General features: G+C 58.8%; 2 protein-coding genes across 3 annotated transcripts; both read left to right on the forward strand.

The window, feature by feature from the left end:
* Positions 1-10575: 10575 nt before the first annotated feature.
* Positions 10576-17559, forward strand: CSF3R (colony stimulating factor 3 receptor). Of its 2 annotated transcripts, none has more exons than XM_053964590.1 (16): positions 10576-10729; positions 11523-11618; positions 11905-12204; positions 12286-12409; positions 12484-12653; positions 13365-13519; positions 13698-13857; positions 14673-14755; positions 14830-15043; positions 15207-15395; positions 15618-15719; positions 15986-16132; positions 16329-16469; positions 16602-16692; positions 16840-16921; positions 17009-17559. In XM_053964590.1, exons 2-16 carry the CDS (start codon positions 11549-11551, stop codon positions 17390-17392), a joined length of 2412 nt encoding a protein of 803 aa, XP_053820565.1. In that variant the 5' UTR covers positions 10576-10729; positions 11523-11548; the 3' UTR covers positions 17393-17559. The 2 variants fall into 2 exon arrangements, with proteins under 2 accessions (XP_053820565.1, XP_053820566.1); XM_053964591.1 differs by having other exon boundaries at positions 14941-15043.
* Positions 17560-17912: 353 nt separating this feature from the next.
* MRPS15 (mitochondrial ribosomal protein S15) lies at positions 17913-24696 on the forward strand. The gene is made up of 8 exons (XM_053964831.1): positions 17913-18043; positions 18816-18878; positions 19431-19506; positions 20228-20276; positions 20795-20879; positions 21929-21987; positions 23124-23315; positions 24518-24696. Exons 1-8 carry the CDS (start codon positions 17974-17976, stop codon positions 24656-24658), a joined length of 735 nt encoding a protein of 244 aa, XP_053820806.1. The 5' UTR covers positions 17913-17973; the 3' UTR covers positions 24659-24696.
* Positions 24697-26050: the final 1354 nt, after the last annotated feature.

A 26050-nucleotide genomic window follows, 5' to 3' on the forward strand; every position in this document is an offset into this window, starting at 1 on the left:
ATCCCATCCCATCCCATCCCATCCCTCAGCCCTCAGCTCCTGCACGTGGCCAGTCACAAGGATTGTGCACTGAGCCAATAAATTCAATTGTGCTGGCTTCATCAATATCAATTTTGATGATACTAAAAAGAGCCTGCCCAGAGGCACCAGCCCTGCTCTCAAAATTAAAACAGACCGTTTTTTCACCCTGAAATGGTCCCATTCCATCAGCCCATGGTAGGAGCATTGCTCAGCCACCGTGGGACAGTGGGTGTGTGGGTGCTGGGGAGCTGGGTGGGTTTGGTAGGAGGAAACAGTGGGTGAGTGGTCTGGGGCAGGAGGGCAGCTGAGGGGGGCAGGAAAGCAGTTTTGGGGTGTTTGGGGCTCAAACCTGCCGAGGGCTCCATCCCATCCTCACCCAGGCTCCTCCAGCAGCAAGGGCAGGCGAGCACTTACAATAATGAGATATTCAGCACTGACACCTTTTAATTCCCCAAATGATTAACTTGCAGCAGATTAGAGCTGGGATGGCTATTTAATTAACAGACACGTCAAGCTTGCTTGTGAGTCATTAAAAAACCCACCCTAATGATTGACTTGTTAATACGGAAGAAATCAATTAGATTTTTTTTTTTCATTCCTCCTCTGAAGTTTTAGGATCCAGCCGAAAGGAGGGAGGAAGAAAGGATGCTGGGATTCAGCAGAGCTTTATTCTTTACAGAGGAGGCTGCAGGAGCAGCTGGAGGCAGGGGTTTGGAGGGTTCTTGGGAGGCAGGGACTGAGCCCTGTCCCAGGATGCAGAGGAGGATGCGAGCAACCCCTCAGCACCAGGTTGGTTGTGTGGCAGAAAAGCTGCCCTGCCCTCCCTCAATCCCTTCATTCCCTCCTCCAGGACCAAATTCCTCCACCTTTTCCCAAAGCCCTGAACTGCCTGGCTTCCCCTGTGGCTTTCCCAGAGAGCCTGGGAGAGTGGCTGGGAATGGCTGGAGTGGGAAGGGGGATGCAGGGTGGCTGCCTTGGGGCTGAGGCAGCTCCTCAGCTCAAAGCTGGGGGCGACTCTGGTGCTGCTGGGGGAGGAGGGTTATTGCAGGGGTTCCAGATGGGTCCTGCAGGTGCTGAGTTCATGATGCATCCAGGGAAAACTCAGAGTGGCTTGGGCAGGAAAGGCTGGGCCTGGGCAGGGGTTGTCTGCTCAGGGAACAGCTGGTGAAGTTCAAGGGCAAAGAGGATTTGGCAGGATTTGGGATCTGCAGCCAGTGTGGCCCAGAGAGCCCCGAGCTCAGCAGGGTCAGGGCCGGGGAGATCTGAAGTTCCTCCAAGCACGTCAGTGTCAGGACAGGGGAGAGCCGGCCCGACCCTCCTGCTCCCTGGGGAAAGCCCACGAGGGGTTAAATGCCTTTCTCACACACAATTATGTATTGCTGTCTTCGGAGTCTGACTTAATGCACAGAAACTCTGATTGCTCAAGTCGTAGATTGCCTCTTGACATTAATTACTATGTAAATCCGGCAGATTAACATTGTCAGATGATGAGTGGCAAGTCTCACTCGCAGTCAGTCTCCCAGGAGCGCCGCGGTTGCAGAAGTTGCCATAGAGATTTTTTTCCTCTTGGAAAAAAAAAAAAAAAAAAAAAAAAAACAGATAAAGAATAAACTCCAAACAAGCCAGCACATCCCTGTGCTCCCACCAGGCGCTGCTGCTCTCCCTGCTGATCCCGCGGCCTCAGCCGGACCCTGCTGGGGCAGGAGCTCAAGTTGCATTTTGACCCATCAGTGGGTTTAATGCTCTTCGAGTGCCTGTCTGCTCCTCTTAGTGCTTCATGCCTAAGTGGCCGTGATGGGGGGCTCATCCCCACTCCACAGGAGCTGCCTGGCTCCTGCTCCCCCGGCTTTTGACACTCTGTGCCCCCATGGGGGGCTCATCCCCACTCCACGGGAGCTGCCTGGCTCCTGCTCCCCCGGCTTTTGACACTCTGTGCCCCCATGGGGGGCTCATCCCCACTCCACAGGAGCTGCCTGGCTCCTGCTCCCCCAGCTTTGCTCATTCCGTGCCCCCCTCGTGCTGCTGGCCACAGTCCCGGCGGGCAATGTGGTGCTTTTTGGGGAACAGAAAGCCCCTCTGGGTCTGCTTGAGGAGATTTGATGTTGTTATCCCAGTCTCTGAAGCCAAACAGTGAAAAGAGAAGGGAAAAAAAACCCCTCGTTTTTCACTCAAGATTAAAGATGCATGAGCAGAACGAGCAGGGCTGCTCACCAAGGAGTCAGGGGCTTTGAAGGTGAGCTGAAAGCTCCCTACATAAATTGATAAACTGCCTCAGATCTGTGGTCAGGAGAGCACAGGCAGCCGGCTGCAAACCTCACTGTGCCTGGGGGCGCTTTGGCCTGGCCCCCCAGCCCTGTGCCCCGGCTCGTGTCAGCCCTGCACTGCCAGGTGGGTGCCTGAGATGTCCCTGGGACTGCTCTGCTCCAAGATGTCCTTGCCAGTACCCTCCCGCAGCTCACCCAGCTCCCAGCGACTGGAGCAGGGGTCCCCAAATCCCACTCCTCCCCCAGCGCTGGGCCTGGGATCAGCCTCTGCTCCCCGGGGACACACCGCGGGTCTGGGTGGGCTCTGCAGCACCACCAGCTCTGCGTGCCCTGGGGGAAGTTGCACGACAGAGGTTTATTTGTTTATTGCCTTTGAAAGGCAAGAATATGCTTCTCATCCATGTCATACTTCTAAAAATACCAGACGTGTTGCCCCGACTCTCCTCTCGTGCGCTAATGACAGCTGAGGAGCGACGTCTGTACCATAATGGATGAGAAACAAGTGCCTCTGTACCCGGGAGAAGGCTGATTATTTCACTGGCAAGATACATTAAAAAATGCCTTGTGACACAAAGTAACATTAATGTCAGCAAGCGGCAGCGCGGCGCCTCCGGGGAGCCCCGCTCCTGCCACCCTGATTAAATTAGCGCGTTCCCCGCATCCAGCCGGCCATCAATATTCATGTCGGGGTGTGCCCGAGCCAGGCTGCCGCTGCCTGACGGCCCCGAGGAGGAGAACCAGCCTCAGCCGCGGCATGCAGGAGCGGATCCGGGGCTGTTCGCCCTCCAGGCAGTGCCCGAGCATCCCCCTCTCCATCCCCAGGCCTGAAGAGGGGCAGGGATTTGGCCAGACCCGCGCCCTGGAGTGATGCTCCACAGGGAATTCCTGCTTGGTCCATGGGATCTCCCCTCAGCAAGGAGAATTTTCAGAATGAAATGAATTTTGGCATGAAAACACGCCAGACCCCTGGGTTTGGCTCGGTGTTTCTCACTTCCAGAAGCCCCAGCCCGTGGGAATTCACGGGGGCTCCTGGCTGGAATGCCCATGCCTGGAGCTGCTGCCCAGACCTCCTGCCTCTCCTCAGAAGGTAATTAGGCTCTACTGGGCTCTGCAAAATTCACGGCTATAAATGTCTCCACGAGAGGAAGGTGCTGTAACTCACGAAGAATCAAATGCCAAAATGCTGCTGAGGAAAGGCCGGGAGAGCTTTAATTGCCCCAATGAATCAGTGCTCTGCCCTGTGTCCCCAGTGCTCTCCACCGCTGCAGCGCTGCACACCAGCCCTGTCGGCAGCCTGGGGATGTGTTTGCAGAGGTGCTGCCAAGCAGGCAGCTGTGGATCCTCCTGCCAGCTCCCCCCTCAGCCCTGTGCAGGTCCTGGCTCCCCAGCTTGCCCCCATGAGCTCTCTTGGATCTCCTCACCCCCAGGAAGGAAAGCAGGGGATGAGCAGGGCTTGGGGAGCCGCAGGGACACCCCGGCCCTGCCGGCTGCCAGCGTGGGATAACTATTCCATAACTCTGCTGCTGCTGCTGCTGCTGCTGCAGAGGGGTGCTAACAGTGAGAACACGCTCAGGGCAGTTTAAGGAGCTGTGCAGGGGCTGCCCTGAGCTGAGCTCTCTGCAAGGTGCCAGTCTGTGCGTGAGGGAGCCTGGACTCGCTCCGTTCGCATGGGAGCTGCCACCCACCTGAAGCATTGCCTGTAGGACCTGAGACTGCTTTGGCTTGGAAGGGGCCTTAAAACCAGTCTCATTCCACCCCCTGCCATGGGCAGGGACCCCCCCCCACCATCCCAGGGTGCTCCAAGCCCCAATGCCTAACCTGGCCTTGACCCTGTGGGCAGCCACAGCTTCTCTGGGCAACCTGTGCCAGGGCTACACCACCCTTCCAGGAAATAGTTTTTCCCCAATATCTAGTCTAAACCTATTGTCCTCCAATTTAAAACCATGTTTCTGGTGACCCCAGCTCCATCCTCAGTTCAGGGCTGACTTGCCAAGGGATCCAAGCACAGCAGCTGGCACTGGCACTGCTCCTGCTGCCATTGCCACAGCGTGGGGTCCTGTGGGCTCCCAGGGCCCAGCGGTCAGTGCAGCTAACAACCTTTTTAAAATTGAACTCCCTGAGAACTTGTTATGCCAGGATTCCAGCCATTAAGGGCTTGTTAATATTTATGAAATAATTAATAGATGCACCTCTGTTCTTTAATAACTCATGTAAAGTTGTGCTGGGGGAAGGCGGTGCTGGGTGTTCTGCTCAGAGCAGCTCAGAGCAGGAGGAGCCCTTAATTATGTATTAAACACACAGAGATTTATTGCACAAAGTTATGAAAAACAAAGGCATTTAATTTAAGAAATAACGAGGCAAGTTCTGCTACCTGGAGAGCCGTGTTAATGAGGCAACTGGCTGTGGAGCTCTGCTCCAAGGAAAAACATTTACAGGGGGCCTGGCCCCGTTGTGGTGAGCTCTTTCTGTAGGTGGGAGATTCAGTGCTCAGCAGGGCAGAGTTGGGAAGGGCAGGCAGGGCCACCCCAGTGCACATGCACGATGTTTTCTGGGAGTTTTCCCAGTGCCAGCTCCTCTCCATGAGCACAAGATGTTCCTTTGCTCCAGGGACCCCCGTGCAGGTGCCCCCCACGCGGGCTGAGGGTCCCTGGAGTGGCACTGGAGGCCCTGGTGGCAGCACGTGCACAGACTGCTGGCCAAACCACGGTCTGTATTTTCAATTTTCCAAAAGATTATGTTTTCATCTTAAAAGATGTTGTCTGCTGCTTTTTGACCTGAATGAAGTGAAAGACAATAGAATCCAGATGAAATATATATCCACATTAATCTCACACAGCCTGGCGCTGCTTCCAGGTGCTGCGGCAGAGCTGATCCAGTTGCAATCAGGTGCCCACCTGGGTCTGAGTGATTCCCACTCTGATTTGACAGGATTAAATGCTGCTGTGAACTGCAGCTGGTCCCAGTGCAGGGAGCACAGCTGGGAGGGGCTGGAAAAGCTCAGGGGGATGTTTTCCCCAAAAAACTCCATGGCAGGGGAGGTGTGTGACCCTGTCACCTCCAGACACCAGAAGGTGACAGTGGGGTTGTCATGGCAGCTCTGCTCCAGGCTGGGCCACGCAGCTGCTGCCAGCTGGGCAGAATGGTGCTGTGCCCAGCAGGATTCTGGTCTGCCCAGTGGGGACACAGTCCCAAGCTGCACCAAGGGAAATACAGGCTGGATACTGGGAAAAAAGTTTTTTACAGAAAGGGTGATAAAGTACTGGAATGTGGAGTAGTGCAGTCACCATCCCTGGGTGTGTTTAAAACAAGCCTGGATGTGGCACTGGGTGCCAGGGTTGAGTTGAGGTGCTGGGGCTGGGCTGGACTCGATGCTCTTGAAGGTCTCTCCCAGCCCGGTGGTTCTGTGAATGCTGTGAATGATGCTGTGATGAGGGGATGATGCTGCACTGAGCGGGATGGTGCTGTGCCCAGCGGGATGTCGCTGTGCTGAGCAGGATTCTGCCAGCATTCCTCAGCATTTGGACAGGAACTTTCACCCGGATTTTGGCAGCAGGGGCGGCTGCCGGGAGTTCTCGGTGGGGCGGGGGCGGCCCAGGCTGGGCTGGCCGTGAGCTGCCACCTCGGCCAGCAGAAAGCATTCACTTCGCTTTGTATCTCCTCAGGTTCCTCCTGCAATTTGCATTTCAAAGCCTCTCCTGTGCTGCCTGTGTCCCCAGACAAGCCTTGTGCAGCCGCAGGAGCTCGAGGCCAAGGTGAGGGGCACTCGCAGCCCTCACAGACACAAATCCCTGCCAGGGACAGGCTGGATCCCCCAAGCCAGATCCCAGAACCAGGCATGGTGGGGCTCCAGCTGTAGCAGGAGAGTAGTGGGGGAAGGAGAGGGAGAAATTGGATTCAGAGGCAGCAAATGCAGCTCCCCAGAATGGATGTACATTTTCATTATACACTGAGTAATTGGTGGTAATACAAGAGATATGGGCAGTATCATTATAGACCAGGCTGTGCTGGAGATGGATTATCATCATCTGTCATTATCTGGGCTTCCTTGTGGCTGCTAAAATTGTAGAACATGATTTTAATAACCCTGGAAGGCAAGAATCATTTTTCTTTTGTCACTTAACAACTTGGCCTCATTCACTGATACCTTTAAATAAGAAGGGGGGATTAATTTCTAGTGGGATAAATGCAGACCTGGTTGTTTCCTCCTCTCTTCATTTGCAAAGGGGCCCCCTTCGATGCCTGACAGCTTTCAAGGAAATTGCAGATAATGGGGACAGGATGTCAGTGTGGAGCAGGGGGCACAGGATCAGCCGGAGACAGGTGGTGGTGCTGACACAGTGCCAGCCCTGGGCCCCCAGGAAGGGCACTGGTGGCACTGGGAGCCACACCCTGAGGCTCAGGGAGTCTTGCCCAGGAGATCTGGGCAGTACCAGAGCCATCAGGGCGGTGCAGGCACCCCAACCTTCAGTCCCACCTAGTAGGGCACAGACACGGCCATTTCCCACGAGCCAGGGGAGCTGTGTCACTCCTGACCCCTCCCTGGACACTGTCAGCCTCATCTGGGCATGTTTCATCTGTCACTCCTCTTGGCCATGGAAAAAAACAGCAGCAGGAGAGGGACAAATCAAATTACAAGGCAGCTAATGAAAATAATGGGGAATAAAGCACTTTTGGAGGCTGCTTGGTTGGATTCCTCTTTCCCTGTGTCACTGGGTTCAAGCAGGGATGTTTATAACCTCACGAGGACATTTCATTGCCTTTGTGATTAGCTCAATTGACCGTGGATTTTTTGCTCTCCCAGATCTCAGCCCTTGGAAGAGGAGAGGTGCCAGCTCCAAGTCACATTCCTGCCCCACAGCTCCAGCACCCAGAGCCCTCCTGTGCCTTCCAGGGGCCTGGCACCGGCAGCGTGTCCCAGAGTGACATGGATGGGGAATGAAGGGGGTCTCCACAGCCCAGATGGGGGGTTCATACAGCAGGAATAAGGGGGGAGCACTTGGGAGAGCTTTGCCCCTTTTCCATGCAATGCTCCAGCCACGAGCAGCTGTCAGTGCCTGCCTGGGCTGGCAGCCCCTACCTGCAACTATTGACTCTGAGTAAATAATCCCCAGGTATCCTTTTCTCCTGATAAAAGCTGGGGTTTTTCTATTATTGTCAGAGGTGTTTATTAGAGCAGAAAAATAATAGTGCTTTGCTTGCAGCCTGATTGCTGGGAAGTGACGGGAGTGGCCACGCAGCCCCGACAGCTGGGATCAGAGTCAGACCTGCTGCCTGGCACCACGGGCACAGCCAGGCGAGGGGCTGTGCTGGGGGGGTGAAAAGCCCCTGCCCAGGTGGTTTGATGGGAGGCAGCATCAAAGGGAGATTTCTTTTCAGCAATGGCAGAAGGAGGAGATGCTGCACAAGTCTGAGCTCTGGAGTGACTCAGCAGAAAAGAGCAGGAATTTCCAGGAATATGAGGGGTGAGAGGCTGGTGCAGGGCTCGGCCAAAGCTCATGGGGAGGTTCCTCTGCCACGGACACCTGTGCAACAGAGGCAGGAATTTAAGGAGAGGCAATTTTAGGTGGTCCGATGGAGGATCTCTCCCTCTTGCCCATCCACGCTGTCAAACCACTCTGCCGAGCTGGAGCTGCGGCCCCTTGGCACCACTTTGGCATCTCGCAGAGCAGAGATGAATAATGGCAGCACATCCCAGCCCTCCTCCCCTCCCCATGCCCATCAGGGCCTCCCCGGATCTGCCACGCAGAAATTAATCCTCCTGCCTCATTAATTGCAGGAATGTGTCGGGAGCTGTTCAAGGTCAGCCTCGAGGACCCCTGCCATCAATCCTCCCCAGTTTGCAGCTCGCTGGGGAGGAGCTGGCAGTGGCACAGCAGGGACAAGCACGGGGGACATCTCTGGTGTTTGGGTGACCAGAGCCTGCAGACACAGGAGGGTCCTGCGTGGGCAGGAGTGGCTCTATGCTGGCAGGCTGCCCATGTCCCCCTGTCCTCTGGTGATGCCATCCAGAGCCAAGGGTCCTCTCTTGACCACCTCTGCCCACCCACAGAGCCACTTGATGGGGAGCCCTCTGCTCCCTCCTCATTGCCGACGGCTGAGCAAGGGGGTAGTCTGAACTAATTGCATTGGGCACCAATTAAGCAGCTCTCCTCACCCATTAGAGACTGCAGAATCTTTTGCACTTAGATCTTGCATCTTACGTGACTAGCAGTATTCTGTTTTTTAGGGAATGAAAAGAAGAAAAGGGAAATCCCTTTAGGGGAGCTGGGCTTTGCTGCCTGTGGAGCTGCTACACACCAGGAATGTACTTTATTCTGTTTAAGAGCAATGATCCACCCAGCAGGGATGGAATCAGAGGCACTGGGAATAGAGAAGTGGCTGAGAGCTCCCAAGCACCGAATGTAGGGCTGCTGCCTGTGGACTGCAACCAGAGCTGCCCACAGGGCCTGGCCATGCCCAAGGGCTGCTGCCCAATGCCATTAGTCCCCATCCTACACACTGCAACCAGGAAAAACCCCGCAGCTGCTTCCCCTTTCCACCTTCCCCCTTGCCTGATGGCCTCAGGCTTGGGAGGCTCTTATGTTGTGAACCAGGAGCCACTGCCCCACCACTCACCCCAAAACCTGCTTCGTGAGCATCCACCCTCCCTCCAAACTGTGCTCCCCTTGCTGTCCTGCACCGTGGCCTGTGTCACCACCTGCCTCTGCACCGTGGGACCCTCTGGCACCCAGCTGGCTCTCACACCCCGGCACCCCCCTCCCCATGCATCCTCCTGCCCCAGCCCCTCTGCCGGGCTGGCCGGGACCCACGGCTCAGGATCTCTGCAGGGGTGGCACCCTGCACCCTGCCTCGTATTCCTGTCCCATCCCAGGGACGGGATCTGTGAGCTTGTGAGCGTGACTCAGAGAGAAGGGGAACCGAGAGCGCTGACAGGGGGCACGTCTGCTCCGTCCCCGCTCTCGGACGGCTCTCCCGGCAGCTTGGCACGCTCGGAGCCTCCTTGGACGAGCCTTTCCCTGCGGAGCAGGGCGAGGCCAGCCCGAGGACAGGGATGCGAGGATCCTCCCCACCCCGGATCCCAGCCCGTGGCGGGGCCCCACCGGCGGCGGGCGCTTGCCGGTGTCCAGCTGGGTGTTTGCAGCGCTACGCCCTCGGTTCCCACGGAGATGCCCACGTCGCCATGGCTACCCACGGATATTCCTGCTCGGCTGGTAAACAGCCCGCACGGCACCGGCTTCCGTCCCCGAGTGCTGGGGGTTGCTACACTCCAGGGAAATGTTGCGACGGCAGCTCCCCCGGCCCGGGCGGGCAGTGGGCATCGGCCCCCGTGCCCCAGCCCAGGGTGCTGAGCCCTCACCCTACTCCCACCAGCAGCCTGACCCGTTGCAAGCAGGGCAGATTTAGGGGAAAGTGCCTTTGCTTGGACTGCCGGGTTTGTGAGGTCGGTGGTGAGAGCCCCAGGCCATCCCCTCCGGCCAGCGCCCGGCTCTGCAGGAGGCAAAGGCAGATCTGCCCAGGTCTCCCACCACACCGACACACCCTGCCCTGGGGGCTGCTCTGGCCCCCAGATTTGGCAGCACGGGGCTGTGTGAGCCCTGTAGCGTGGAGATGAAACACCGCCCCAACGCAGAGTAAACAGCTCTTTGCACAACAGCCGCCGTGGTTGCGAAGGCTGTGAGTGTGTGAGGGTTGAGCAAACCTCTGTTTACCCCCCTGCTAGCCCCATCCCACCAGACACGGGATTCCCCGCCGGGGCTGTGCTCCAGCCTGGCACGGGTGGGCACAGCAGCTCGGCACGGCCCCAGGCAAGGAGCTGTGAAGTAACACGGGTTAATGGTCAGTACTGGGAAATACTGGTGGGAACATCATGTCACAGGTTGCCCTCGGGCATCTTGTGGGCCGCAGACCCTGGGACGTGGGCACGGACACGGACGTGGGGATGTGAGCTGCTCCCAGGTGGCATCACACAGCGCTGGCAGCCACAGCCGGGTTTGCCTCCTGCCCCTTGAGCTGCTCATTCCCTGGCCCATGGCCTGCTGCCACTCTCCCCAGCGTCCCTCTGCCGTGTCCCCCAGCCCAGCCCGGCGGCCCCAGGGCAGTTGCAGTGAGGAACTGTCTGTGGCCCATCCCGGCTGTGCCAAGCCCGGCCCAGGAGCGGGCAGGGTGGAGGCCAGGCGCTGCTCAGGGCGCCCGCGCCCCCTGGGCTTTCCTGCCTGCGGCCAGCGAGGGGGTCGCAGACTTCAGGGAAGTGTTTTGCAATCACCTCCTTCAGAGCGTCACAGCAACTAACGGCCCTGGTTTTGAGGAACTAACGGGGAAAGCGGCATGTTAGCAAACACGCTGAGCACGGCCAGCCGCCCGCTGCCGGAGCCCCGCGCTCGGAGCGGGCGGTGAGCGGCTGCCGGGCACACCGGGCACAGAGGAGAGGCAGGCACGGAGGCGAGGTAGGCGTGGAGGTGAGGCAGGGGTGGGTGCGTGGTGTTCAGGTCCCACTGAGCGGCATCTGGTCTGTGGGACTGCTCTGCCCGTCCCCCGCCCGGGACAGCCACACGTGCCGAGTGCCCGGGGGTGGCCGCTGTCCCGCTGCCACGCTCGGGCGCTTTGCCTCCCTCTGGATGTTGGCTTGCGGGGCGAGGAGCTGTGGGCACCCGGAGCTGGGCGCAGTGTGGGCAGCTCCTCCCGGGCCACGAACGCGTCCGGGACCCATCCGGGGCAGAGGATCCGGGCAGAGGCAGCCACCGCTCCCAGGGCCATTCCCAGCAGCAGGCAGGGGATAGCCGGGAGGGGCGTGGGCAGGACCCCGCAGCCCCGGCCAGTCCCGCTCTGCTGCTGTCGGTCATTCGCTTCCCTTTCCCAGCTTATCGCCCTCCGCCGCCCTCAAACCGCAAATCTCTGCCCGGCAGCGCCTGGAGATAGTGGAGATAAAATCAGCCCGTGCCTGCGGCCGGGCACAGGGTGCTGTGCCCGGGATGGGGTGCGGGGCCGGGACGGTGGCGGCGGTGCGGAGGGACCCGCGTTCCGGGGTCTCTCCGCGGCGCTTCCCACGCCGGCGGCTGTGGCGGCGCGGGCGGCGAGCCGGGGGCGGAGGTGTCAGAAGGGCTGCGGGAAGGGCTGACGCTGGCAGCGAAAGGACATTCTGCTCCAGGAAGAGCCGCTGACAATGGAGCCCGGCTCCCTCAGCCCACCTCGTCCCCAGCCCTTGCCGACCCCCAGGACAAGCCGCTTTCTCCGTTCCAGGTGATGCCAAAGCCACGGAGGAGACCATGGCCAGGCGCGGTGCTGGGACACCCTTCCTGCGGCAGCTCTCCCTGCTCCTGCTCCTCCACCTGGGCGGTGAGTGCGGTCCATCCCGTCCTGTCCCACAGCCACAGCACCCCCAGCACCCTGTGCCCAGCCGGGCTGGCCGGGGCCCCGGGGCAGGCAGGAACGGCGGCAGCACGGGCAGGATGGGGCCTGGCACGTGCTGGTGCCTTGCCCAACGCTTGGCTCTTCCTCTCCAGAGAGGGGGGCCCGTCTAAGGGAAGAGGCTCGTCCCTATGTCCTGCCTGGGCGCTGAGGAGCTGAGATGGCTTTGTCACAGCTTTGTGCCCAGGATGTGACATGTTTTTCCTGCCCACAGGGACACTGGGCTGCACCTCAGTGACTGTGAGCCCCCGCATTGTGCCCCTGGGCTCGGCTGTCACAGCATCCTGCACCATCCAGAGAGAGCTCTGCCACGGCTTGGAGCAGGGGAAGGTCCGGATCAGCTGGATGCTGGACAACAAGCTCGTGGCTGGGAGCCAGCGCCAGGGTCCAGGAGGCACAGAGGTGTCCAACCTCACCCTGCCCCGGTTCAACCACACGCAGGCCAGGCTGTTCTGCTGCGTGGAGTGGAATGGGACCAAGCAGCGCGTTGGCATGGCCGAGATCAGGGCGGGCTGTAAGTCTGCTGCCACTGCGGGTCACCCGCCTCCCCAGCAGGGATGGGCACTTGCTCAGGCTCTTTCCCGTTCTCCCCCAGACCCTCCTGCAAAGCCCCTCAACCTCAGCTGCGTCCTGAACCTCGGTGACTACGGGCTGACGTGCCGATGGGAGCAGGGAACCCACAGCCACCTCCCCACCAGCTTCGTGCTGAAATGCACCGGGTAAGTCCCGGGACCATGGTCCCCTGCCGAACCCCACAGCGAGGACCCCGAGCCCACTGCCCTGTGTGCCGCAGGAGCGGGGCCCAGGCAGTGACGGGCTGCACCCCGCGAGGAGGGCACAGCCACTGCACCGTGCCGCGCCGGCTGCTCCAGCTGTACCGGCAAATGGAGATCTGGGTGTCTGCCACCAACGCCCTGGGCACGGCCGAGTCCGAGCATCTCTGCATCGACCCCATGGACGTGGGTGAGTGACGGCGCAGAGGCCGGGGGCCAGGGAAGCTCGTCGGCGGTGACAGGGGTATTAAAGTGACATTAAAGTGACATTAAAGCACGCTGGGCTTCCAGGTCCCGTTTTACGGGCAGCCCCGTGATGGATGTCCTGCCGGGATGAATCGGTGCCAGCGCCGCGTTGCAGAGCGAGCGGCGCGCACGGCGGGTTATGAGCTGCTAGTTGACCTGCTGCACTCCACAGCTCCTGCAGCAATTGATTACCCATTTATTCAGCAGCTCTATTAATAATGGATCCAGTGCCCATAAACTATTTATAAAAGGAGCCTTCCCAGATGGAGAGACTTATCCTCCCTGATCTGGGGCTGGGGAAGGGCTGCCCAGGAACCAGCTGAGCTCTCCCATGCCTGTGCCACACTCTCACCCCCAAGCCTACCCAAATGTGGGGTGTTCCAGGCACCAGACCCCATGGAATCTGTTTTCCCTGCATAGGCATTAATGCAGAGCTGTGCCTGTGGGCATTACTCCATCCCAAGCAGGGGCACACACACTGGCTCCTGTCCCTTGCCCCCAGCCATTCTTGTACATGTTTTGGGGTGATTTCCCCTATTTCCTGCTGCAGCACCCTGGCTGCAGCTCCTGGCATTAACAACAAGCGCACGTGAGGTCATGGCTCTGGGCACTGCCCACCACACACCTCTCCAACTGTCCCCTGCCCTTCCTACAGCCAAGCTGGACCCCCCAACCCTGCAGAGCATCCAGTCCATCCCCTTCCAGACCGACTGCATTGCCCTGGCCTGGGACGTGGCGTGGGGCACAGAGCACATGGAGCTGCAGTGTGAGCTGCGCTACCGGGCACCCGAGGACCCTGCCTGGGCCCTGGTGAGTGCTGCTGGGGCAGGGGGACCGGGCAGGAGCCGGGACCCTCCCTCTGCTCCAAGCAGTGGGAGCAGAAGGGTCCCCATGTGAGTGGGACAGGAAGGTGTCCCCCGAGCCCACAGCAGGGCCAGCCCCTGCCCGAGGCAGGAGCCGGCACAGCCCTCGTTCCGGCTGCCACCAGGTCACCGGCATCATCGGCCAGGCTGGCTCCGCGCAGCGCTGCGGCTTCCTCTTCGGCACGCAGTACCGCTTCCAGATGCGGTGCCGGCGGAGCTCGGCGTCGGCGTTGGCCTCCTGGAGCGAGTGGAGCCCGGGCAGGAACTACACCACCCACGAGAAAGGTGAGTGTCAGTCACCCGGGGGGTCCCCTTGGCCCAAGCAGACGGCACAGCACTGGGGACAGAGGGCACAGAGCTGGGGACACAGGGCACAGAGCTGGGGACACAGGGCACAGTGCTGTGGAGACACTGCACAGTGCTGGGGACAGAAGGCACAGTGCTGGGGACAGAGGGCACAGTGCTGGGGACAGAAGGCACAGTGCTGGGGACACACGGCACAGCACTGGGGACAGAGGGCACAACACTGGGGACACAGGGCACAGCTCTGGGGACACAGGGCAGAGCACAACACTGGGGACACAGGGCACAGCGCTGGGGACACATGGCAGAGTGCTGAGGACAGAGGGCACAGCACTGGGGACACAGGGCAGAGCACAACACTGGGGACACAGGGCACAGTGCTGGGGACACACGGCAGAGCACTGGGGACACATGGCAGAGCGCTGGGGACACAGGGAAGAGCACTGGGGACACACGGCACAGCGCTGGGGACACAGGGCAGAGCACAACACTGGGGACACATGGCAGAGTGCTGAGGACAGAGGGCACAGCGCTGGGGACACAGGGCACAGCTCTGGGGACACAGGGCACAGCGCTGGGGACACAGGGCAGAGCACTGGGGACACAGGGCACAGCGCTGGGGACACAGGGCAGAGCACTGGGGACACAGGGCAGAGTGCTGAGGACAGAGGGCACAGCGCTGGGGACACACGGCACAGCACTGGGGACACAGGGCAGAGCACTGGGCACACAGGGCACAGCACTGGGGACACAGCCACGCGGGCCCCTCTCAGCTTCTCCCACCCCTCCCGTTGCAGCCCCCACAGGGAAGCTGGATGCGTGGTGGGGGGCTCAGCCGGCCGGGCCCGGGGGGCGGCTGGAGGTGCAGCTGCGCTGGAAGGTGAGCAGGGGCGGGCGGGCGCATTCCTGAGATCCCCGCAGGGATTGCCACCCACACGCCCCGCCCGCACCCAGGCCCCACGGCAGCGGGAGGCCAACGGGCGAGTGCTGGGCTACCGCGTCACCCTGGGCCCCCGGAGGAGGGGCAGGGACCCCCCCACCATCTGCAACACCACCCACACCCAGTGCAACTTCTCGGTGCCCGCGGCGACCAGGAGGGTCTATCTGTCAGCCTACAACGCCGCCGGCGAGTCGGCACCGACCGAGGTCATCCTCCTGGAGAGGAAAGGTGAGGGCAGCGCCCGAAACCTCCGCGTGTGCCCCCGGGCTCCGCTCGCCCCGCGCAGGCTGCACAGGGCAAGGAGAGGGCAGACTCCAAACCCGGGCGCACAGGGGGAGATGTGGGAGAGGTGCTCCCCTCTCCCGCCATCCCGGCTGCTGGTGCCACGCAGGTCAGCCCCTGGCCGGGCTCCGGGCTGTGCCCGGGGGCGAGCGCAGCCTCTGGGTGCACTGGGAGGCACCGCTGGCCCCAGCGATCGCCTACGTCCTGGAGTGGCAGCGGGTGACGGCAGAGCCTGGGCACTGCAGCGCCTGCTGGCAGATGGAGCGTGACGGGACGGCCACCACAGCCCTTATCCAGGGTAAGTGGGGGCTGCCAGGGAGCCCTGACCCCCTGGTCAGCTGTCCCAGGGGGCTGGCACCCATCCCGACCAAACCAGGACCAAGCCGTGTCCCCAGCCCACTTCCCACCCTCCCTCCTCCCTCTGGATCCACCCCCAGGGTGGGTGGGCGGGTGCCGTGGTGCGGGGGGGGGTCTCAGCAGCCAGGCCTGAGCTCCCGGCCCCCTCTGCTTTCCATTGCAGATGGCATCGAGCCTTTCCAGCGCTACAACATCTCACTGTACCCCCTCTACGAGGGCACTGTCGGGGTGCCCGTGCACACCACAGCCTACTCCCAGCAGAAGGGTACGTGGGAAGGGTGCCCCACCACTGGACTTTGCCCTTCCAAAAGGAGCAACAACCTCTTCCCCGTGTACCCCAAATCCAGGGGCTGTACCAAAGAGCTCAGCTTGGGGGGCTGGATTTGTCTCATCTCTGAGTGTGCTCTCAGCCCCCCTACAGCATGGGCAGGTCCTGACGCCCACGCCTTGGGAGTGGGACCCCCCAGCAGTTCCCACCCGAGGCAGTGGCTCTGCTCGGCACTCGGTCCCCCCTTGTCCTGCTCTTTCCAGCACCGTCCCATGCCCCCAAGCTTCACCTGAAGAGGATCAGCAAGTCAGAGGCCGAGCTGTGCTGGGAGCCGCTGCCAGTGGAGGTGCAGAACGGCTTCATCACCAGCTACACCATCTTCTGGGCCAGCAGCATCACCGGCACGGCCAGTGAGTCCTGCCCACAGCACCACTGACCCTGCCCTCTGCCCCGCCGTGCTGGGTGGAGCTATCAGGAGTCCCTGTGTCCTCCTCAGAGAGGGTCAGGGAGTTGTGTGCGCCCCTCGCAGGGCTCCCTGCCAGCAGAGACCTGAGGGCTGCGCAGGGGGGGGCGTTCTGCCACACCAACAGCCCCGTGTGTCCCCAGGCGCCACCGTGAATCCTTCCCTCAGCTCCTTTGCCATCCGGGGGCTGAAGCCATCGACCCTGTACAAGGTGCACATCATGGCATCCACGGCTGCTGGCAGCACCAACGGCACCAGCCTGACCCTGGTGACCACAGTGCTGGGTGAGGGCTGCGGCCACCCGGGGCGAGGGGACGAGGGAGGGGAGCTGCAGCCCCTGGTCCTGCCCGGCCTCATGGCACGGCACAGCTGGCGGTGCCTGCCGCAGCTCCCTGCGACCCTGTCCCTCTTCCCAGATGACACCGAGATCCAGCTCCTCTTCCTGAGCCTGGGGCTGGTCTTTGTCGGGCTCATGGTGTTGCTCATCTGCTTCCAGAAGAACGAGCGGTGGGTAGCAGAGCCCTGCCCCGGGCTGGGCCGCCGGTGGGACGGGGTGGCCTCGCAGCGCTGACATCCCGCCGGGAGCTGGCTGGGAACCGGCGCAGCGCTGAGGCCGCCCATTCCAGCCGTGCCCTCACCCCCGTGGTCCCCCAGGATGAAGGAGCAGCTCTGGCCCAGCGTCCCCGACCCGGCCAACAGCAGCCTGGGCAAGTGGGTGCCGGCAGCGGTGCCGCAGGTGAGAGCGGGGGGCTGCTCCCGCACGGCCCCCGGGAGGGACAGCGGGGACAGCGGGCACCGCCCGTGACCTCCCGCTGCTCGCCAGGAGCCGCTCCCGGTCCTCGCCGCGAGGGAGCCCGGCCCGGCCGCCATCTCCACGGTGACCGTGCTGGAAGGGGAGCCGGGCAAGCAGCCGGGGAAGGAGCGCCCCGCCCTGGGCGCCGCGCCCCCGGCGCTGCCGCGGCCCTACGTGCGGCAGGAGGGTCCCGGGGAGCCCGTGCAGTACGCGCGGGTGGGCGCCGCGGGGTACCGGGGGCAGCGGCTGCTGCCCGAGCCCGCTCCCCGCTTCTACGAGAACCTGCGAGGCCGCGGGGACGGCGGCGGCGGGGGGGACTGGGGGTTCCTGGAGGAGCCCCCCGCCACCTTCCCGCTGCTGCAGGGGCTGCGCATCGGCGGGGCCGAGGAGCTGCACGAGTGCCGGGCGGACTAGCGCGGGATGGAGCCGGGCAGCGACACCGGCTCGGCCGCCGGGAGCCCCGGGGTGCGGGGTCCACCCGCGGGGCTCCAGCCGCACCCCGGGGCGCTGCCCGGCCCCAGCCCGCTCTCTGTGCGTGTCCCCTCCCGAACCTCTCCCTCCGAAATAAACGGGGCCGTGCTGAGAACAACACGGGCGTCCCTGCGGGAAGGGAACGGGGACAGGGACGGGACAGGACGGGATCCAGGACCGGGACCGGACCAGAACGGGGACGGGACCGAGACGAGGATGGGGATGGGGATGGGGACGGGACCGAGACGGGCACAGGACAGGGATCGGGACCGGGACGAGGACGGGGACAGGTAGGAGACGAAACCGAGACGGAGATGGAGATGGGACCTGGATGGCGACGGGGACAGTTAGGGGACAGGGACGAGGATGGGGACGGGTAGGGGACCGGGTCCGGGACCGGGACCGGGATCCTGGACGGCCATCGACGCGCTCGGCGTTCGCTCCGTCCGCCCTGTCTCGGCGCTCGGCAGGCGCGCCTGGGCAAGATGGCGGCGCCCATGGCGGCGTGTCGGTGAGCGCGGGCCATGCTGGCGCTGCTGGGCCGCGGCCTGGCCGGGCCGGCCCGCGCCGCCCTGCTGGGCAGGGCAGAGCCCGGTGAGGGGCACGGGGGGCTCGGGAGCGTGGAAATTCCCGCTGGAGGAATTGGGAGCGGCCGGGGCCGCGGTGGGAGCCGAGGGTGCGGGGAAAGGGCGGTCTCGGGGTGGCCGGGGGCCGCTCAGGGGGCCACACACCGGGCTCGTGGTCTGTCCCCCCTGAAACCAGACGGGGTGACCTTGGGGGTACCCGGGGTGCAGGCGGGAGGCCGGGGGTCCCTCGGAGCAGCGGGGGCGAGCGCGGGTGGCCGGGCCGGGCCCAGGCGAGTGGCCTGAAGCGGGTCCTGGTCCCAGCAGCAGGGCCCTGGAAGAGCGGCTGGAAGAGTTTGTTCTTGAAAGCTCAGAGAATGACGAAGTCGCGGCTGGTGATGAATATTCGCGTCTGTGTCAGACAGAGGTTGTCCCCGCGTTGTCCCCAGGTGTCACTGGCCCTGAGCTCTGACGCTGCGGTGGGCCACGTCGCTAATGGGGTTAATTAATCAGTTAATTCAGCCGTTTGAACGCTCTAGGTGAAGGCGTTTGCCCGCGGGAGCCCTCGCTGTGCTCAGTGTGTGCAGTCAGTTCTGCTGCTCCAGCCCTGGCATTTGCCCACTCGGGCAGCACAGCCTGGCTTGTGGCAGCACCGTGTGAGAGCCACCCTGGGCTACCCCACGCACCTCTGGGACTAAAGACCTGGGCACCGAGCACCCAGGGTCTCACACCGAGCAGTATTTGGCCGTGCAGAGCTGGAGGGGTGCACGCAAGTCTGAATCCTTTCTGTTTCTCCCTCCCAGCCTGCAGTCCTGTGCTCCAGGCAGCCAGGGGCTATGCCAGACCTGTGACAAAGAAGAGGAAAGGTATGTCAGGACCCACAGGAGCCAGTGTTTTGCTGTTGGCATGCTCAGAGCTGTACCCTCATGGCACAGAAATCATTCCAGAAACAGTTCCTTGCAAGCTCAGGAGTTACTCATGAAATTCCCCTCCTCCTCAGTGTGGGGAGATGAGCAATTGTCAGTAGCAGGAGATCTGTGAGGGTGGGGAGGGCCTGGCACAGGGTGCCCAGAGAAGCTCCTGGATGCCTGGAGGTGTCCAAGGCCAGGCTGGACGGGGCTTGGAGCAGCCTGGGACAGTGCAAAGTGTCCCTGCCCATGGCAGGGGGTGGAATCAGAGCACAAACTCTTCATTCTGTGATCTCTGGGCTCAGTGGATTGCTGTAAATACATGTGCACCATATTGTAAATCCACAGTGCTGAAGGGATGAGACTGAACCTATTTTTTTAACTCAGTTCCTGCCCCCTTGGCTGGATCTGCTCCCTTCTCCTCATGTGGAGCTCACAGCCAGTTTCCTTCAGAACATGTCAGAGCTCTGACGTTGTCCTGCTCTTCCTCAAATGTTTCTCTCTCTGTAGACATCCCCAGCCACCTGGACGACCTTCCTCCCACCATGCTGAAGAAGGATTATGCCAATCTCCCAGTAATGAACAGGTGTGGACAGGGAGGGAATGGCTGCTCTCTCCAGGGGTTTGTTCCTTACCTGTAACCATGGTGTGTGGAGGCTGTCACCTGCTCACTAATTAGTTATTAATGCTCTGTGGGCACAAAAATGGCACTTTGAAATCAAATTTACAGACACAGACAGTGGTCAGGGCTCGATTGTTCACTCCATGTGAGATCAAGTGCTGGTTGCCCACACCCTCTGTGGGCTATGTAGTCCATAAGAAAAAAAAAAAAAAAAAAAAAGGAAATAGTCTTGAAATAGTAGAAACAATCATCTTGCAAATGATCCGTGCCTGTCCTGAGCTCAGGTGGTGGAGAGTGCCATTAAACAGCTCCCCACGAGTTCAGCTGCTGCCAGATTTGGGCTCTGGGGCTCAGCACTGCTGAGCTCTGATGCAGAGCTGCTCGTGTGTGGTGCAGGGAGGGCCCCCAGTGGCCCGACTGTGACTTTCACTGATCTCTGAAGGAACTAGCCTTAAAATTCAGTATTTTTTGCAGCAAAACTACTCTATATTCCTGTAATGCAAGCCATGATTTTGCTTAGGAAAGTGAGCACCAGTTTATGCTGCCAGGTTTGGGAGGGGAGAAGAGTCCCTGTAAATTTGTAGAGTAAATTAAAGCTGAGAAAAGTGAGTGCGTTCTGAGAACCTGAGTTCATTTCTGTTGTTAAATAGACTTGTTTATAAGCTAATTTGCCATCTCCTTGCAGCGTGGATGATGTGGTGAAACGGCTGCTGTCCCTGGAAATGGCAAGTCAGGTCAGTGTCATTCTGCTTGCTTGAAAAGAAAATAGATTTAATGAGCACCTTCATGTGAGACTTGTCTCTGTTGTTAAAATATCTTTCACTTACTGGACTTTTAAGTGGTTGTAAATATGGGGTGATGAAATACAGGGTTTGCTCTTAAAATTTATCACACTAAAGTGGTAACAATTACATATTAAAATGAGAGAAGAAATTATGCAGGGGTGACAGGGCAGTGAGCTCTTTTGCTGCTCGTGGCTGACCCCCTGTGTTCTAGAAACCATTGCACTGGACAGCAGGTGTTCTTCAAGTTATTTTTACGTTCCACATGCCCAGAAAACGAACAGGTAGGAAAGTGGCACGAAGATCTCTGTGCCATTCCTCTATGCTTGCCACTTCAGCTTAAAAAGATGAAAAAGCACTGAGTAAAGGTGTGAATTGCAAAGCCTTTCCCTGGTGTTTGGGAAGAGAGCTGAGTGTCTCTGACCTCTGGTGTTCTGGGACAGTGACAACCTCTTTTCTGTGCCCCACAGAAGGAGAAGTTGAAGGTAAAGACACAGCAGCTGGTGGAGAAGGTCAGGAGGTCTCCCAATGACAATGGCTCCTTTGAGGTGCAAGGCAAGTTAAAAAGGGAAGGGTTTTGTTGGCAGATGAAACATCTCTGCTTCTATTCAGCTGTTCCCACCCCAGCACTTCCAGCTTGCTGTATAATTGAGGAGAATCTCCTCCAGGAGAGCTGCTGGGAGGCAGGTAGCCTGCAGGATGCCCTGCAGGACTGCTCCAGGTCTGGAAGTGTTGCAGAGGCTGCTGGGGTGCTTCCAAATTCCTGCTCCACATCCACCCTCCAAAGGCAGTGTGTGCATTATTCTGCTTGGAGTGCTTCTGTGACTTGAGGCACTGAGCTGCAGCTGTTACTAAAATGAACCAAATTCAGCCACAGAACCCAAATTTTTCTCTGCATCAGAGAGCTGTGGCTGAGGCACAGTGGGGACAATGCAGGGACAAAGGTCATGTTGCACTGACCAACACTGACAGCTCCTTTGTCATCAGCAGAGCCCTTGAGTTCCTCAGGATGCCACCGAAATCCCAAAGACCTGGCTGCTGCCCTTGGGAAAAAAATAAAACCTTTATTGCTGTCTGCTCCCCCAGAGCTTAAATCCCATGAGGTGAAATAAATGTCAAATCACTGGGAATTGAATGAGTGCAAGAGGAATAAATGCACATACAAATTTACATGATGTGTTGCTAAAATCTTACCCTCCAATTAAGCAGCCTCATAACAGTCACAGCCCTGCAGGTGGTGTGTTCTTGTTTGTTGTGCTCTGTGCAGTGGGCAGGGGCTGCTGTGGGCAGTGTTTTGCTGTGGACACTGTTTGCTGTGGGCAGTGTTTGTTTTCCTGTGGACACTGTTTGCTGTGGGCAGTGTGTTTTGTGCTGCTGTGGGCAGTGTTTGTTTTCCTGTGGACAGTTTGCTGTGGGCAGTGTTTGTTTTCCTGTGGACACTGTTTGCTGTGGGCAGTGTTTTGCCATGGGCAGTCCCTGCTGTGCTGCTGCAGGTACCTGCAGGGACAGCAGTGCTCAGCTGGCAGCTTGAGGCAAGGCAGATGATCCTGGATCACCTGGGAAAGCTGCTGCTCTCACACAGCTTCTCTCTCTGTCCTTTACAGTCGCTGTTTTGACTGCCAAGATACGCACGCTCGAGGAGCACCTCCAGAGGCACCCCAAGGTAACTCAGGGATCTGAGCCCACAGCTGCTCAGGTGGTTTTCTCAGTTTATAACGAAAGGATTTTAATCCTGGGGATTATGGCTTTCCTAAGGAGGCTTATGAAATAGTTACAGCTGCTCCCTGAGCTGCTGGCTCAGGCACAGCTGGATTCTCGCCCACTCTGATCTGCGTTCTGGTTTGTTACTGTAGTGGAGGAAACAGCTGAGAGATTCCTTTGGGCAGGGTTGAGCTCCGTTTCTCCTCGCTGCAGATGTGGCTTCACCAGTTTTCACTAATTAATGAAAGCAGATGCAGTAATACACAAAGAGTCAAGTCTGTGTTTGTTCTGCTCATGGAAATGTTTGGTGGACAACACTGTGTGAATGTCCCACACCCCTCCCTGCAGCTACCTGGGTTCAGGCCCAAATTTGAGACATCTTGCCTGAATTTATGTTCATAAAACAGATATCAAAGATTCTTTATGCAGGGCAGAAGGTGGGAAATGGATTGATAACTGCATTTGAAAGAAGTGCATAATTGTTACGCATGAAAGCTTGAGGGGTACAAGAGGACAGAATTGAGCTTTTTACTACAAACCACCAGAAGCTGTACCAGGTGTTGAAGTTGGACCTTTTGGAATTCCTGGCTGAATTTTTTACATGAATCACTTGTATAGGACAGGGAGATGTCTCCTGTGAGGGATTGGCCTGACTGGTGTGGCTCAGGCTACGCTTGTGCCCTTCCAAAGAACAGCCAGACAGAGCCAAGTCACAGATTATTTTCATATTTAATTTCTGGCAAAACAAAGATAAATGCTTCTGTTATTCTGAAGCAGCACACTTCAAGAGAAGCAGGTTTTAGCCAGAAGACTTTCTCTGCAGCTTTGGCACAGCCTGAATCTGTACACAAGCTGAAAACAGTCTTCAGGGAAGGTGAAGGAGCAACCATGGAAGGGAGAAAACAATTCCAGTGCAAAGTAAATTGCATCTCCTTGGGTCAGCTTGTGCTGACCTGATGTACCCGCAGCACCTGCCAACAGAAGTTGTTCTAAGACTCTGTCCTTAACCTTTCAGCCCAAATCTGCTCTATTCTCAGCAATTTACTGGACAGGCAGGACAATCTGCCTGCAGTGGAGTGAACCTCGGGTGCTTTGCAGGACAAAAAGAACCGCAGGTTCATGCTGATGGATCTGGACCGGCGGAGGAAGATGCTGGGGTACCTGCGCAGGGTCAACTACAGCACCTTTGAGAAGACCTGCAGAGAGCTGGGCATCCAGTACAGCCCGCCCCAGCCCTACGCCCGCCGCGTCACCAAGCGCTGGCTGGTCAAGAAGGCTTTGTGCATCAAGGTATGGAGCAGCTGGACAGGGAAAAACCCCTCTGTGAAAGTCCGGGAAATGAATTTGCAGAGGAATGTGGCAGGCACATTCTTCTCTCTGTCAGGATTTTTTCATAGAGGAGCACAGAGAGAAGAATGTGCCTGCCACAGAGAATTCTTAAAGTTTGGTAGAAGTTATGTCAGCCCAGCTCCTGGGCTGTTTGGGGCACAGCAGGTTGCTTTGCAGTGGGAAGGAGTTTCCAGGAATAAATTTGTAAATCTTGTGCAGATGCAGCACATGCAATTGTGTGAAATTCAAATAGCATGTATTTGTATGTAAAATTTGAGATAGGAAATATTTTTATAATCTGATGGTGTTAGATTGTAGGAGTTGAATGTATCTTTCACTGCATTGTTAAAATATGGGGAGTTTAAGGCACTGCTTTTAATAGCTTTTTTTAAACTTTTTAATATTATAATGTGAGATGTCAGAAAAGAGCCTAATCTGACATAAAAGTTAGAAATAGAAAAGTTGGACTGATAGCCAAGTCCTCTTAAGCCAGGCTTTGACTTTGATCCTGTCTGCAGAGAACTGCCTGAGCTCAGCCAAGAGCTGCATGGGGGACATTGGTGTCACGGGCACTGACACATGCTGGACTCAGGCACTTCAGGCTGGGCCACTGGTTTGCTCAAAAATGTGTTATTCAAACCAGTTTTTTTCTCAAATCCTGGTATGGGAACCAATACGTGAGATAATTTGATGGCAGTTTGGAACAGAAACGTGGGTGCACCCATTGTCTGCCCTGATTTGCTCAGAATATATGAGTGTAACTGCTGCATGCAGTAGATTTTGGTATAACTGAGCAGAACCAAAAGCTGGACACACCTTAGGTTTTTAAATGCTAAATTTTAGTCCAATTAAATTATAACCAAAGGACTGGACCAAAGGTGTCCAAGGAATGACTAGACATGGCACTCAGTGCTCTGGCCTGGTTGACAAGGTGGGGATGGGTCACAGGTTGGACTCTGTGCTCTCAGAAGTCTTTTCCAACCTGAATGATTCAGTAACTGACTGGGTGGCTGTGACAGAATAATCTCAGATGGTTCCCTGGAGCAAGGAAGGCACAGAGGGAGGATTTGATCTGGCTCCTGCTGAAGCTGCTCTGCCTGCAGCAGACAGCCTGGGCAGCAGCTCTGCAGGCAGCTTTATTTCTCTCCCTTCTGCTTCCACAGGTGTTCCAGGAGAAGCAGAAGCTGAAAGCAGCCGAGAGACTGAAGCAGAGGAGAGAGTGGCAGGCGAGAGCAAGGGCTGCACGGGAGCAGCAGGAGAAACGGGTGCTGGAGAAGGAGGCACAGGAGGGGACACGTGTGTAGTGGCACAGCCAGGCTGACAATAAACACCTGCCCAAAGACCTGAAGCCTCTTTGCTCATGTGGTGTGGTCTGCGCTGTTCTGAGCACCTGGGAAGGGCAGCTGGTGGTTTGAGTGGTTCTGAAGTTTAATTTCAGGCTGAGTGCTGGGCAGGTCGGGCTGTGAGAGGACCTGGGGGCTCCAGCATCACCCTGCAGGTCTGTCAGTGGGAACAGCTCAAGGCCTGCCTGTGTCCTGCCAGCACAGCCAGTCCAGAGGTTTGCGCTGCCACGTTTTCTTACGTATTTATAAACTGAAACTTAAGACATTTAGATTGGACATGATGAATAAATTCTTCCCTGTGAGGGTGGGCAGGCCCTGGCACAGGGTGCCCAGAGAAGCTGTTGCTGCCCCTGGATCCCTGGAAGTGCCCAAGGCCAGGTTGGATGGGGTTTGGAGCACCCAGGGACAGTGGAAGGTGTCCCTGCCCATGGCAGGGGGTGGCACCAGATGGGCTTTGAGGTCCCTTCCAACACAAACCACTGCTCACGTGCACTGGGGCTGTGCTTGTGCGCCGGGATGCTCCACACAGGGACCGGGGCAATGTGCACATGGACAGGGACCGTGCACACACGGACAGGGACCGTGCACACACGGGCAGGGATGATGCACACACGGACAGGGACGATGCACACACGGACAGGGACAATGCACACAGGGACAGGGACTGTGCACACACAGACAGGGACCGTGCACACACGGACAGGGACTGTGCACACACGGACAGGGACCGTGCACACACGGACAGGGACGATGCACACACGGACAGGGACCGTGCACACACGGACAGGGACTGTGCACACACGGACAGGGACGATGCACACATGGATCGGGACGATGTGCACCAGGGACGATGCACACACGGGTTGTGACAATGCACACGCTCAGACCAGGAGGATGCACACATGGATCACAGCGATGTGCACACTCACACCGGGGATGATGCACACACGCACCGGCAGTATGCACACTCACACTGGGAGGATGCGCACATGCGCACACTCATACCGGGGATGATGCACACACACACCGGGATGATGCACACTCACACCGGGGCTGATGCACACACGCACCGGGAGGATGCACACACACACCGGGAGGATGCACACTCACACCGGGGATGATGCACACACACACCGGGAGGATGCACACACACACCGGGAGGATGCACACTCACACCGGGAGGATGCACACACGCACCGGGAGGATGCACACACGCACCGGGAGGATGCACACACACACCGGGAGGATGCGCACACACACCGGGAGGATGCGCACATGCGCACACTCGCACCGGGAGGATGCGCAGGCGCGCCCCGGCCGGCCAAGACGGCGCTCCCCGATTGGCCCCGCGGC

Source organism: Vidua chalybeata, chromosome 25 (genome assembly GCF_026979565.1).
Source record: "Vidua chalybeata isolate OUT-0048 chromosome 25, bVidCha1 merged haplotype, whole genome shotgun sequence".
In the NCBI taxonomy this organism is placed as follows: domain Eukaryota; kingdom Metazoa; phylum Chordata; class Aves; order Passeriformes; family Viduidae; genus Vidua; species Vidua chalybeata.